This window comes from Pseudorca crassidens, chromosome 6 (assembly GCF_039906515.1).
Source record: "Pseudorca crassidens isolate mPseCra1 chromosome 6, mPseCra1.hap1, whole genome shotgun sequence".
In the NCBI taxonomy this organism is placed as follows: Eukaryota; Metazoa; Chordata; class Mammalia; order Artiodactyla; family Delphinidae; genus Pseudorca; species Pseudorca crassidens.
Window position 1 is genome coordinate 126,776,270 of NC_090301.1, and position 16,346 is coordinate 126,792,615.

The 16,346-nt window shown below is 38.6% G+C and overlaps 1 protein-coding gene across 4 annotated transcripts in view; it reads right to left on the reverse strand.

Annotated features, from left to right (window-relative positions):
- The window catches only part of PLEKHB2 (pleckstrin homology domain containing B2), a 49,667-nt gene that overhangs the window by 9,075 nt on the left and 24,246 nt on the right, over positions 1-16,346 (reverse strand). For 2 of the 4 annotated variants that reach the window (XM_067742312.1, XM_067742315.1), the window contains exon 7: positions 5,902-6,010. The exons of 1 other annotated variant lie outside the window; for it this stretch is intronic. In XM_067742312.1, coding sequence (XP_067598413.1) covers positions 5,902-6,010 — 109 coding nt within the window. The remainder of the gene's footprint in view (positions 1-5,901; positions 6,011-16,346) is intronic. One more of the 4 variants, XM_067742313.1, reaches the window with a different exon arrangement.

A 16,346-nucleotide genomic window follows, 5' to 3' on the forward strand; every position in this document is an offset into this window, starting at 1 on the left:
AGAATCCTGAAGATGCTACCAGAAAACTACTAGAGCTAATCAATGAATTTGGTAAAGTAGCAGGATACAAAATTAATGCACAGAAATCTCTGGCATTCTTATACACTAATGATGAAAAATCTGAAAGTGAAATCAAGAAAACACTCCTATTTACCATTGCAACAAAAAGAATAAAATATCTACGAATAAACCTACCTAAGGAGGCAAAAGACCTGTATGCAGAAAATTATAAGACACTGATTAAAGAAATTAAGGATGATACAAATAGATGGAGAGATATACCATGTTCTTGGATTAGAAGAATCAACATTGTGAAAATGACTCTACTACCCAAAGCAATCTACAGATTCAGTGCAATCCCTATCAAACTACCACTGGCATTTTTCACAGAACTAGAACAAAAAATTGCACAATTTGTATGGAAACAGAAAAGACCCCTAATAGCCAAAGCAATCTTGAGAACGAAATACGGAGCTGGAGGAATCAGGCTGCCTGACTTCATACTATACTACAAAGCTACAGTAATCAAGACAGTATGGTACTGGCACAAAAACAGAAATATAGATCAACGGAACAGGATAGAAAGCCCAGAGATAAACCCATGCACATATGGTCACCTTATCTTTGATAAAGGAGGCAGGAATGTACAGTGGAGAAAGGACAGCCTCTTCAGTAAGTGGTGCTGGGAAAATTGGACAGGTACATGTAAAAGTATGAGATTAGAACACTCCCTAACACCATACACAAAAATAAGCTCAAAATGGATTAAAGACCTAAATGTAAGGCCAGAAACTATCAAACTCTTAGAGGAAAACATAGGCAGAACACTCTATGACATAAATCACAAAAGATCCTTTTTGACCCACCTCCTAGAGAAATGGAAATAAAAACAAAAATAAACAAATGGGACCTAATGAAACGTCAAAGCTTTTGCACAACAAAGGAAACCATAAACAAGACCAAAAGACAACCCTCAGAATGGCAGAAAATATTTGCAAATGAAGCAACTGACAAAGGATTAATCTCCAAAATTTACAAACAGCAGCTCAATAACAAAAAAACAAACAACCCAATCCAAAAATGGGCAGAGACCTAAATAGACATTTCTCCAAAGAAGATATACAGACTGCCAAGAAACAGACGAAAGAATGCTCAACATCATTAATCATTAGAGTAATGCAAATCAAAACTACAAGGAGATATCATCTCACACCATCAGAATGGCCATCATCAAAAAATCTAGAAACAGTAAATGCTGGGGAGGGTGTGGAGAAAAGGGAACACTCTTGGACTGCTGGTGGGAATGTGAATTGGTACAGCCACTATGGAGAACAGTATGGAGGTTCCTTAAAAAGCTACAAATAGAACTACCATATGACCCAGCAATCCCACTACTGGGCATATACCTTGATAAAACCATAATTCAAAAAGAGTCATGTACCAAAATGTTCATTGCAGCTCTATTTACAATAGCCAAGAGATGGAAACAACCTAAGTGTCCATCATCAGATGAATGGATAAAGAAGATGTGGCACATATATACAATGGAATATTACTCAGCCATAAAAAGAAATGAAATTGAGTTATTTGTAGTGAGGTGGATGGACCTAGAGTCTGTCATACAGAGTGAAGTCAGAAAGTGAAAGACAAATACCATATGCTAACACGTATATATGGAATCTAAGAAAAAACAAATGTCATGAAGAACCTAGGGGTAAGATGGGAATAAAGACACAGACCTAGTAGAGAATGGACTTGAGGATATGGGGAGGGGGAAGGGTAAGCTGTGACAAAGTGAGAGAGTGGCATGGACATATATACACTACCAAACGTAAAGTAGATAGCTAGTGGGAAACAGCCGCATAGCACAGGGAGATCAGCTCGGTGCTTTGTGACCACCTGGATGGGTGGGATAGGGAGGGTGGGAGGGAGGGAGACGCAAGAGGGAAGAGATATGGTAACATATGTATATGTATAACTTTTTCATTTTGTTATAAAGCAGAAAGTAACACACCATTGTAAAGCAATTATACTCCAATAAAGATGTAAAAAAAAAAATGTTTAATCCACATTTAAAAGAAGAAAAAAAAAAGATCCCCTGAAAAATCTAAATCTGCATTCCCTCCGTTAGACCCCCAGAGGGATCTCCTCAATGCATGCCCAGGAGCCAACTTCTTCTGTTCCTACCAGGGAGCTAAGTTCTTTTTTTAAAAAAATAAATTTATTTATTTATTTATTTTTGGCTGCATTGGGTCTTCGCTGCTGCATGCGGGCTTTTCTCCAATTGCGGCGAGCGGGGGCTCCTCTTTGTTGTGGTGTGCAGGCTTCTCATTGCGGTGGCTTCTCTTACTGTGGAACACAGGCTCTAGGCACGCAGGCTTCAGTTGTTGTGGCGCACGGGCTTAGTTGCTCCGCAGCACGTGGGATCTTCCCAGACTAGGGATCGAACCTGTGTCCCCTGCATTGGCAGGCGGATTCTTAACCACTGCGCCACCAGGGAAGTCCCAGGAGCTAAGTCCTTAACAAAGTCAACTAGGGACATTTCCAAGTTGTACTTATTTTAATTATCTAATTTAACTAAACTTTACATAAATGATCAAAACACGAATGTAGAAAAGGCAGATACTGTTTCTATGACAATTAAGTTAGATACTTTAGGAAAGTCTAAATAAAGGCAAGTAACTTTTACAAATTATCATCAAACCAACGAATTGAGTAAACAATAAAAGATGGGGGAGAAGACACCAAGAATCACAAAATCTAGAGGTCTGCTCTCAGACTTGGCCCTGGAAACTGTAGTGCAATTATGTGTCACATGAGTACCATCTCTGTAAGAGAGAAACAGAGGACTCTAACCAAAGGAGCCAACTCAAACCAAAGACCTCAAGCCCACAACAAGAGACAGCTGAACAAATGTCCACTAACGTGGGAAAATTAAAACAGAATACTTATAGTGTGTACACAGCACTCTGAGCACTTTTAAATTGGCTGCCCGGCCACCAGTCCCCAATCATATTAAAGAGAAGGGCTTTAACCTTCTCTGCACGACCAGGGCCTCTATGGACACTGCAAGGCAGTGTGTCATGAAGCTGGCAAAGCACCGGAGTGTCTTAGACAGGCTGACTGAAGAGCTCCTGTCTGGTTACCAGCACGATGCTGCAGTGGGACGACCACTACTGAGCAGCCCTTCCACAGCAAGCACCCTGCTAGCTGGTCACAGCACAAATGCCGAATGCCTATGGACTGCACTCAGCCCTCAGTAGCAAGTATTCTGAGGTGGCCCCAAGTGTGCTGTCTCTTTTTTCATCATCGAAGTCAAAGGCAAGGATGGAATCCTATGTACAGAAATTCCCTTCACAAGCACAAGCACAGAACTTCTGCTTTTGTACAGAATTAGAAACAGCTGGGATTATCCCAGTCTGTGGCCTAGGGGCTGAATAAAAGACTGGTTCTCATCAGACGATTAGGCTAGGGCTTAAAAACCTTAATAATGATTAAAAACCGACCACCAACCCCAAAATAAATGGGGAAAAAATAATTCATACAAGGGAAAATCTAATTTGTAAACAACTGTACAATGTTTATCTTTGCCAGTCATCATACAAATGTAAACTAAAGCAACCTGACTCCATGTTAAGACCTTATCAAAACTTTCAGGGCTTCCCTGGTGGCGCAGTGGTTGAGAGTCCGCCTGCCGATGCAGGGGACGCGTGTTCGTGCCCCGGTCCGGGAAGATCTCACATGCCATGGAGCGGCTAGGCCCGTGAGCCATGGCCGCTAAGCCTGCGCGTCCAGAGCCTGTGCTCCGCAGCGGGAGAGGCCACAACAGTTAGAGGCCCGCGTACCACAAAAAAAAAAAACCTTTCAGAGCACAACAACAGGTAATCTTTATGGGACTACAGAGAAACCAGTACATCACTAACTCCTAGTGGCATTATAAACTGATGAACTATTCTGGAAATTAACTTGGTAAATGGTATCAAGACTTACTGTAATACTGTCAGATGAAATGATATAAAGTCTGAATTTCCCTCAAAACAATCCAGAGGTGGGGAGAGAAGGTACAGGTGAAACAAGATGTGGTAACTGTTGAAGCTGGTAACAGGCAAATTTGACAGTTCATTTACTGTCTCTACTTTTGTATGTTTGAAAACTTTTATAATTTTTTAATGGTATCAAAAGAAACAAAAATGTTTTTGCCCTTTGACATATTAATTTAATATAGAGAAATCAGAAATGTATTCTAAGACATATTTAACAGGAATGAAAAAGAAAATGATTAGAAATATTCAAAGCAATATCTACGATAGTAAAAATGAAAAGAAAAAAGTAAAGGCTTAACTAATAATACATCACCCCACATGACAGTATGCAATCATTAAAAATACTTAATGGGCTTCCCTGGTGGCGCAGTGGTTGAGAGTCCGCCTGCCGACACAGGGGACACGGGTTCGTGCCCCGGTCCGGGAAGATCCCACATGCCACGGAGCGGCTGAGCCCGTGAGCCATGGCCACTGAGCCTGCGCGTCCAGAGCCTGTGCTCCGCAACGGGAGAGGCCACAATAGTCAGAGGCCCGCGTACCGCAAAAGAAAAAAAAATACTTAAAAAGATTATGTAGCACTCTGAACAAAATACATAAAATTTTTATTGATAAAATGAGAATAGAATGCAAAAAGTAATGTAAGAGAACAAAGATGAAACAATTATTTTACATGGGGAAAATAATTCAAACAAAAATAGTTGTGCTAGGATTAGAGGACAGACAGATAGTTCATTTTTCAGCATCATTATTTTATCAGTTTTCAACTTGACATGAAAAAAAAAAATCAAGCAAGGCAGAATCCTTCAGCCTATGCTAGATGAGTGCACTGCATCAGATTCCAGACACAGATAACAGGAGAAACTCTCTTGTATTAGGTGCTAATGCATGAGAAACCAAAGTAACCACCACTAACCTAAAGGACACTTTGAGTCTGGGGCCGGCCAAATCCAGAGACCCTGTGGTAGCCCCCTTGGCTTCTCTGCGGCATTAATATCAGTGACCACACACCCTTCTGGTAACACACTCTCCTTCTACTGCTTCTGCGTTAAGGCACTGTGCTAGGTTTGCTCACAGCCACTTAGAGTTCAGATCTCTTGGAAAGCTCTGGGCTCCCATTCCAGTTGGTCTATTCACCAACTCACTCTCCTGTGTGTCGCTCTGACAAGCAATATCCACTGTGACCTGCCCCTGCCTGACTTCACCTGCTCATTGGGGTCTGGGTGTGGCCTCACTCTTCAGGCCATCAGGCACGTAGCTCTGGTCCCTCTTGCCCTGGTTGTAGGCGCCAGCATATTCCTGCACCTCCGCCCTGTAGACTTCCCCTGACCATGCTGCCCCAAGACTTGATGCCTCCTACACAGGCCAGTCATTCATACCTAACAACTTGTTTCGGGTGAGGTGGAAGATGAAAGGAACCCATTAAAAGCCCAGAATAAACATAAGCCCTCCCAGGCCTCTACTTCACCTGCAAAATGGAACATCACACCTAAGTAGTGATAATTTTTGAAGGATATTACCAGAAGGAAAAAAAAGAGAAAGATTACCTTTTATCCCTTAAAATGGGCCTCTTAGTTTGGTTGCTTCTTAATGTAAATGAATTTCAGTAAGTACAAATTCTCTTCTTGGGGATGAATCTGGATACAATAGTGAAGTTTTAAAAATCAAGCCCACTCTAACTTTTGTGAAGCAGTGTGAAGATATATAATGATTTTTTTTTTTTTTTAAGTAGTGGAGTGATTTCTAGTCTAACCAGAAGAAACATAGCTCACCTTAAATTGAGAAATAAAAATTCTTCAGGCTTTATTGATCTACTCACTAAATGAAGAGAAACAAGGAATGAAAGGCTGGCATAAGTTACCTGCATATGGGTACTGGTAGGGTACAGCATAAGCCTGCCCATTTGCAGCATAGACAACTTGAGTTCCTGGCGGGTATGCACCACTGTATGGACCATAGCCGTATGCCTGCTGAAAAGATATAGGCCCATTAGAAATACAATTTTGAAATTTCAACATCCATTTATAATAAAAACTCTCAACAAAGTGGGTATAAAGAGAACATTCCTCAATATAATAAAAGCTATATATGACAAGCCCATAGCTAGCATCATACTCAATGGTGAAAAACTGAAAGCATTTCCTCTAAGATCAGGAACAAGACAAGGATGTCCACTCTCATCACTTTTATTCAACATACTATTGGAAGGCCTAGCCAGAGCAATTAGACAAGGAAATAAAAGGCATCCAAACTGGAAAGGGAAAAGTAAAACTGTCACTACTTGCAGATGACAGAATATTATATATAGAAAACCCTAAAGGCTCCACAAAAAAACTGTAAGAATAAATGAATTCAGTAAAGTTGCAGGATACGAAATCAACATACAGAAACCTGTTGCGTTTCTATACATTAATAACAAACGTTCAGAAAGGGAAATTAAGAAAACGATCCCATTTACAACTGCATCAAAAACAATAAATTATTAACATATACACACCACTATATATAAAATAGATAATCAACAAGGACCTACTGTATAGCACAGGGAACTCTACTCAATACTCTGTGATAACCTATATGGGAAAAGAAACTGAAAACGAATAGATATATGTGTATGTATAACTGAATCACTTTGCTGTACACCTGAAACTAACACAACATTGTAAATCAACTATACCCTAATATAAAATAAAAATTAAAAAGCAAAACAAAAACAAACAAAAAAACAATAAAATACCTAGGAATAAATTTAACCAAGGAGGTGAAACGCCTGTACACTGAAAACTATAAGGCACTGATGAAAGAAACTGAAAATACAAATAACTGGAAAGATATTCCAAGCTAATGGATTGGAAGAATAGTTAAAATGTCCATACTATCCAAAGTAATCTACAGATTCAATGCAATCCTTAACAAACTTCCAATGGCATTTTTTGCAAAAACAGAACAATCTTAAAATTTGTATGAAACTACAAAAGACCCAAAATATCCAAAGAAAGAAGAATAAAGCTGGAGGCATCATGCTCCCAGATTTCAAACTATACTACAAAGTAATCACAACAGTATGGTATTGGCATAAAAACAGACACACAGATCAATGGAACAGAAGAGAGTGCCCAGAAATAAACCCAAGTGTATATGGTCAATTAACTTACAACAAAGGAGCCAAGAGAATACAATGGGGAAAGGACAGTCTCTTCAATAAATGGTGCTGGGAAAAGTAGACAGCCACATGCAAAAGAATGAAACTAGACCACTATCTTATACCATACACAAAAATTAACTCAAAATGGATTAAACATGTAAGACCTGAAACCATAAAACTCCTAGAAAAAAACAAAGGTGATAAGCTCCTTGACATTGGTCATGGTGATGATTTTTTGGATCTGACTCCAAAGGCAAAGGCAATAAAAGCAAAAATAAATGTGGGACTACATCAACTAAAAAGCTTCTGTACAGCAAAGGAAACCACCAACAAAATGAGAAGGCAACCTACTGAATGGGAGAAAATATTTGCAAATCACATATAGGGAACTCATACAACTCAACAGCAAAAAAATAACCTGATTAAAAAATGGGCCGAAGAACTGAATAGACAACTTCCCAAAGAAGAAATACAAATGGCCAACAGGCACATGAAAAGATATTCAACATTACTGATCATCAGGGAAATGCAAATCAAAACCACAATGAGGTATCACCTCACACCTGTTAGAATGACTATTATTAAAAAGACAAGAGGGCTTCCCTGGTGGCACAGTGGTTGAGAGTCCGCCTGCCGATGCAGGGGACACGGGTTCGTGCCCCGGTCCAGGAAGATCCCACATGCCACGGAGCGGCTGGGCCCGTGAGCCATGGCCACTGAGCCTGCACGTCCGGAGCCTGTGCTCCACAACAGGAGAGGCCACAACAGTGAGAGGCCTGCGTACTGCAAAAAAAAAAAAAAAAAAAAAAAAAAGACAAGAAATAACAAGTGGCACGGATGTGGAGAAAAGGGAACCCTCATACACAGCTGACAGGAATATAAATTGGTGCCTCCAAAAAGGAAAACAGTAATGGAAGGAAGTTCCTGAAAAAATTAAACACAGAACTAACAGTTGATTCAGCAATTCCACTTCTGGGTATTCATCCAAAGGAAACAAAAACATTAACTCAAAAAGATATCTGTATCCCCATGTTCACTGCATCATTATTTACAATAGCTAAGATATGGAAACAACCTAAGTGTCCATCAGCAAATGGATAAAGAAGATGTGGTCCAAATATACAATGGAATATTAATCTGCCATTAAAAAAGGACATCTTGGGGGCTTCCCTGGTGGCACAGTGGTTGAGAGTCCACCTGCCAATGCAGGGGACACGGGCTCAAGCCCTGGTCCGGGAAGATCCTACATGCCACAGAGCAACTAAGCCCGTGCACCACAACTACTGAGCCTGCGCTCTAGAGCCCGTGAGCCACAACTACTGAAGCCCATGCACCCAGAGCCCATGCTCCACAAGAGAAGCCACTGCAAAGAGAAGCCCGCACAAGGCAACAAAGAGTAGCCCCCGCTCACCACAACTAGAGAAAGCCCACGTGCAGCCACGAAGACCCAATGCAGCCAAAAATTAAATAAATAAATAAATAAATAAATAAATAAATCATGGGGATATAATATACAGCATGGTGACTATAGTTAATAATACTATACTGCATATTTGAAAGTTGCGAAGAGGGTATGTATTAAAAATTTTCAACACAAGAAAAAAAATTCTTTATGGTGACAGATTTTAACTAGACCTAGTGCAGTGATTATTTTGCAATATATACAAATACAGATCATTATGTTGCATACCTGAAACTAATAAAATGTTGCATGTCAATTATACCTCAATTTTGAAAAATACGATTTGGAAACCACCGGGAATATATTAAAATTGGTTCTCCAAGTTGCAGTCAATAAAGTTTGACACTCTATTAAAAAAATAAAGAACATGACGGGACTTCCCTGGTGGTCCAGTGGCTAAGACTCCACGCTCCCAATGAAGGGGGCCCAGGTTCCATCCCTGGTCAGGGAACTAGATCCCGCACACATGCCACTACTAAGAGATCATTCCCATGCCACAACTAAAGATCCCACACACCGCAACTAAGACCTGGTGCTGCCCAATAAATAAATAAATATTTTAAAAATAATAACAATAAATAAAGAACATGAGACAGTGTGCTTATGCCCTTTGTTTTAAGATCCTAAAAAAACAAACACACAACTGGACTCTACTTTCAGGCTGTAAAATAAAGTAGGTGGAAAACACAACAAAAAAGAGAACTGGACTTCCCAGAGATTCCAATTTCATTTCAGCTGTACCACTAACTTGACCTTCAGTAAGTCATCTAACTACTGTAGGCCTTGTTTTGTTCATCTCTAAAATGATCAGTTTGGACCAGGTGATAAACAAGATTCATCCAAAGCCAGTTTTCTCTTGGTGAAGCCAGCCTAGCAGCAAAACCCTCCCCAGCCCAATTACCAGCAGTTCCTGGCAGGAGAATATAAAAGACTGATACTGGGGGGTCTGAGGTCTGAGGCCTGGGCAGGTGACTGGCAGTTTTCCACAAGGACATGCCTATGAAAGGGCATTGCCAGAAATGGGCAGTGGACTGCCTCCACTGACCAAGTAAAGGACTACCGTATACTGGGAAATACGGAGATGAAAGGCCTGACCTTCTTTATGAGCTCACAGGTGGTGACAGGGCAGACATGTTTACAGACAATTACAATTATTGTCATTATGTGACAAAGGCTATACACAGGGGAGAACAGGGAGCTATGGCCTGGCAAATACGTATGTAGATCTAAACCTGTTATCTTACAAAAGCAGGAGACAGAATGTATGCTTCTGTAAGACAGAATAGACGCAGATGTTGTTTTCTCTATTCTTCCTTCTAAGTACAACTGAAAACCCTGGACACTATACATACAACAAACACAAGGAGACTCTGAAAGGTAGAGAGAAAGCAGGTGACTGTCTAGGGACTTCATGACCCTAAGAAGGACACACAGTGAGTTCCCTGGGTTTTCTTTTTGCCTCCTACATCCGACTGGCTAATGTAGAAGCGGCAACCAAGAAATGCCAACCTTTCTTGGTCTGCCTCAAGGAAAGCCTGCTGTCTCTACCCAAAGAGCCTAAGAAGGAAAAGGCCAATCTGGCAAGAGAGACCATTTTCACTCCAGCCAAACAACACAAAAATAGCTGTGGCTATTACTCCCACCAGCAAAGTCCAGTATGGAGAAAGACGCTCTCCCACCCCCATCTCAAACAGTGTCAGAGAAGGCCAAGTGGGAAGCTGGGAATTTCATTGCTACCAGATGGAAACAGGCTACCTCCAGTCCCATACCACAGTGTCAGTGGAGACCATGCAAGGAGCCAGAACTCCCATCTCTGCCCAGCAGAAACAAGGTGCCCCTTCCTGTCCTGCTGGAGTAGGATCAACAGAGACCCAGTGGAGAGCAAGTACTTCCACAACCTCTTATCAGTAACCATAGTATCAGTGAAGGCTAGTGGGGAGCAGCAGGGAAAGTCCCTCCAACTCCCAGGCAGGCTGGTGTCACAGAGACCTAGAGAAGGGCCTGAATTCCCAGCCCTCTCAGCAGTGACAATGAGCCAGTGTCAAATGGGACCCAGGGGACAACCTGGACTTCCACCGTTACATGAAGGAACAAAGCAGACCCCCTCTTCACCCAGCGGAGGAGCATTAGGAGGAAGTCTGCTAAAATGCAAGACTTAAGTAGATTCAGTCTTATAATATTTAAAATGTCCAGGTTTTGATAAAGAATAATTAGTCATACCAAGAACCAGGAAGATCTCAAACTGGATGACAAAAGACAACAAAAGAGACCAACACCAAGATGACAAAGATGTTGGAATTACCTGCGAAGGATTTTAAAGCAGTTATCATTAAAATATTTCAATAAGTAATTAAGAACATGTTTGAAATTCATAAAAGAAACAGGAAGTCTCCACAAAACCAGAAAAATATCAGGAAAAACTATATAAAGATATATATCAAGAATAACCAATGAAAATTTTAGAAATATAAAAATAACTAATAAATTATTCAATGAATGGACTCAACAACAAATAGAGATGACAAATAATCAATGAACATGAATATAAAGAGTAGAAATTACCTAATTAGAACAGAGAAAAAGCAGATTGAAGAAAAAAATGAACAAAAACTCTGAGACATGTGGGACATCTAACATCTGCGTCATCAGTTTCATTAGAGAAAGAGGGTGGGTCTAAAACAACATTTCAGAAATAATAGGTTAAAATTTCCCAAATTTAGCAAGAAACATAAACCTACGTATTCAAGAAACTGAATGAACACCAAATAAGATAAATCCCCAAATACACACATCAGAGTCAAACTTCTGAAAACTAAAGACAAGGAAAGTAGCCAGAAACAATGCACTACGTACACGGGGGAAAAAAATTCAAATGATAGCAGATTTCTAATCAGAAATCAGGAGAGCCAGAGGAAATAGCACACATTTATCAAGTGCTGAAAGAAATGTCAACTCAGAATTCTCTACTACTGAAAATATTCTTCAGAACAAAGATGAAATTGAGACATTCTCAGATGAAGGAAAACTGAGGATCTGTTGCCAGCAGATCTATCCTAAGAGAATGACAAAAGGAAGTTCACTAAACAGTAAATAATAAACGAAATCTTGAAACATCAGGAGGTAAAAAAATATGGTCAAAGCAGAATACATGTAAACATAATAAAAATCACATCTTGATTTTTCTAATAAGTTTGACAGCTGCAGCAAAATCTATAACACCATCTAATATGGTTCTCAATACATGTAAAAGAAATACTTAAAACAATTATACCATAAAATGAGAGAGAAAAAAGGAATTTAGAGGTAATGGTTTGATACTTCACTGGACTGGTAAAATGTGAACACCGGACTTTGAAAAATATGTGTACATGTATAATGTAACAACTAGAGCAACCATTAAAATAGCAATACAAAGAGATACTCAAAACATTACAGATACATCAAAATGTAATTCTAAAACATGTTCTATGGGAATTCCCTGGCAGTCCAGTGGTTAGGACTCTGCGCTCTCACCACCAAGGGCCTGGGTTAGCTCCCTGGTCGGGGAACTAAGGTCCCACAAGCCGCACAGTGCAGCCAAAAAATAAATAAAAGTAAAAATAAATAAATAATAAGATAAAATAAAACATGTTCTAGTAACTCACAAAAAGCTTAAGTAAAAGAACATACAGAAATGAAAAACAGAACCAAAGGAAAACAAAAAATAAAATGGCATACTTAACGTATCAAAATTACATCATATGCAAATGGTCTGTGGGGAAGGTTAAGAGTGATGGTGTTTAAGGATACAAACTTGTAACAAGTATTAAATAAGCCTTGAGATCTAATCCATCATATAATGAATATAGACAATAATATCATGCTTTAATTATGTAGTGTAATAAATATTGCTACATTTGCAATCATTTACAATATATAAAGGTATCAAAATAACAGATAGTACACCTTAAACTTACACAATAAAAAAATGTAAATGGCCTAAATATACCAGTTACAAGATAGAGATTTGTCAGATGGTGGGATGAGGGGATGACCCAACTATATGCTGTCTATAAGAAACTTCAAATGTAATATGTATGTTGAAAGAAAAAAGATGGGAAAAGAGATATCATGCAAACATTAATAAAAAGGAAGCAGAAGTGGCTACATTAATATCAGATAGAGTAGACATGAGACTAAAGAAAATTATCAGAAACAGAGAAGAACATAACATAATGATAATAGGGTTAATCCAGCAAGAAAATATAAGTGTGTATGGACCAAATGACAGAGCTGCACACATAAATTAGACAACTTATATAAATGAAAAGGACCAATTCCTCAAAAAGTATAAAATACCACAACCCATTCAATATGAAATAGAGAATGAACAGTCCTGTAACTATTAAGAAAACAGAATTTGTAATTTAAAATATCCCCCAAAAGAAATCTCCAGGCAGGCCCAGACAGTTTCACTGGAAATGTCTACCAAATGATTAAAGAAGAATTAACATCACTTCTACACAATATCTTCTAGAAAATACAAGAGCATGGAACAGTTCCTTAACTTCTATAAAGTCAGTACCACCTGATAACAAAATAAAACAGAGTACAAAAAAAGAAAACTACAGACCAATATCCCTCATGAATACAGTTGCAAAAACTCCTAATAAATATTAGCAAACATAGAATTCAGCAATAAATAAAAAGAATTATACACCACAACCTAGTGAGATTTATTCCAGGGATGCAAAGCTGGTTCAGTATTCAAAAATCAATGTAACCCACCATATTTAAGTTTTTAAAAAAAAGGTTTAAAAAAAAATCACATGACCAAATCAATTGATGCAGAAAAGGTATTTGACAAAATCCAACACCCATTCATGGTAAACACTCAGAAAACTAAAAAAAAGAAGGACTTTCTTCAACTTGACAAACAACATCTACAAAAGACATCACACTTAGTGTGGAAAAACTGAACGCATTCCCCGTAAAATCAGGAACAAGGCAAGAATGCCTGCTCTCACCACTGCTCTTCAATATAATATTGGAAGTTCTAACCAGGGCAATAAGGCAAGGCAAGGCAAGGAAATAGAAGGTACACAGACTACAAAGGAAGAAATAACTCTATTTGTAGATGACATGACTGTCTATGTAGTATATTCCAAAGAATCTAAAATAAAATACTTGGACTTCCCTGGTGGCACAGTTATTAAGAATCCGCCCGCCAATGCAGGGGACATGGGTTCGAGCCCTGGTCCAGGAAGATCCCACATGCCGTGGAGCAACTAAGCCCACGCGCCACAACTAATGAGCCTGCGCTCTAGAGCCCACGAGCCACGGCTACTGAAGCCCGCGCACTTAGAGCCCATGCTTGGCAAGAAAGAGAAGCCACCACAATGAGAAGCCCGCGCACCGCAAACGAAGAGTAGCCCCCGCTCGCTGCAACTAGAGAAAGCCCGTGCACAGCAACGAAGACCCAAAACAGCCAATAAATAAATAAATTTATAAAATAAAATACTTATAGAACCAATAAGTGAGTTTAGTAATAAGCTCACAGCCTACAAGATCAACATATAAAAATCAACTGTGTTTCTATATACTAGCAATAAACATGGAGAAAATGAAATTTGAAATACCATATACAAAAATTCAAAAAAAAGAGAAATATTTAAGTATAAATCTAACAAAAAACATACAGGATTTATATATTGAAAGCTACAAAATGCTAGTGGAAAAAAATCAAACAGGATCTAAATAGACAGTCCATTTTCATGGATTGGAAGCTCAACATAATAAAGATGTCAATGCTTCCCCAAAAAACCTGATTTCTATCAAAATCCCAGAAAGATTTTGTTGTACATTTAGACAAATTTACATGGAAAGTAAGTGGAATCAGAATAGCTAAAAGAATTCTGAAAAGGAAGAATGAAGTGGGGGGAATCAGCCTACCCAATCTCAAGACTTATTATTGATATATAGCTACAGTAATCAAGTCTGTGTGGTATCAGAGGATGGAACAGACAGAGAACCCAGAAACAGACGCACATAAATACAGCCAACTGATTTTTTACAGAGATGCAAAACCAATTCCAGAAAGGATTAACAGTCTTTTCAACAAATAGTGATGGGACAATTGAACATCCATATGCAAAAAAAAAAAAAGAACCTCAACATAACCCTCTCACCTTATTCAAAATTAACTGACAACAGAAAAGACTCGTGTATAAATCCTAGGACTATGAAACTTTCAGAAGATAACATAGGAGAAAATCTTGGGAAACTTGGTCTAGGTGAAGTGTTAAACATGACAACAAAACACAGTCCATAAAAGGAAAAACTGATAAATTGGACTGCATCAAAATTAAAAACTCTGTGAAAGGCACTGTCAAGAGAATAAAAAGATATGCTACTGATCACATATCTGACAAAGGATTCCTATCTCAAACATATATATAAGAACTCTCAAAACTCAACAATAAAAAAATAATAAGTAGAAAATGAGCAAATGACATGAAGACATATCTCACTGAACAGGATATATGGATGGCAAGTAAGCACATAAAAAGATGTTCAACATCACAAGCTATAGGAAATGCCAATTAGGATCACAGTGAAATATCACTACACACCTATCGGAATAGTTAAAATAAAAAACAGCGACAACAGCAAATGCTGGTGAGGATACAGAGAAAGTAAACCACACATACACTACTGATGGGAAAGAGAAATAGTAGAGAAACTCTGGAAAGCAGTTTGTCAGCTTTTTAAAAAACTAATCATATACTTACCATACATTCAACTCAGCAATTACATTTTGGGGCACTTATCCCAGCGAAATAAAACTTTATGTCTGCATAACAACCTGTACATGAGTGTTCACATAAGGTTTATTGGTAACAGCCAAAATCTAGAAACAACCAAAATGTCTCCCAATAGTTAAACGTTCAATACATAATGTGATACGTCCATACCATGGCATACTACTCAGCAATAAAAAGGAACAGACTATTGACACATGCAACAATTTGGATGACTCTCAAGGGCGTTGTGCTTAGTGAAAACATCAAAAGATTTCAAAAGATCACGTGTTATATGATTCCATGTATATAACACTGTGGAAATGACAAAGTTATACAGATGGCAAACAAATCAGTGGTTGACAGGAGTTAGGGAAGGGGAAGAAGGGTGTGACTATAAGAGGGTGTAGCAGGAAGAAGATATTATGAACAGTTTTATATCTTGATTGAGGTGGCGGTTATACAAATCTACACATATGATAAAATGACATGGAACCAGACATAAACATTGCACCAATTTCAAATTCCTGGTTTTGATTTTATCTACCATGTAACAGCTGGGGAAATGGGTGAAGAGTACATGAGACATGAGATTTCTCCATATTACCTTTGCAACTTCTTGTGAATCTATAATTATTTCAAAATTAAAAGTAAAAAAAAAAAAAAAATCAAAGTGCCTCCCACAGGAGACTTCTATATGTAGCACGGAATGCCTGGCACCTCTAACTAGGGGACACCACAAGGTATTGGGCATGTGATTTTTGTTTTTAAGGTTTTGTTTTTGTTTTTTCAAAATAAAAAAAGCATTTTTTCTGATGATAGAGAGTATTCAAGTAAATAATTAAGTATAAACTTGAATCATCAAAATCATATTACCATGATTCATTTTTAGGTCTATCTTAAAAAGAAAATGTGAACAG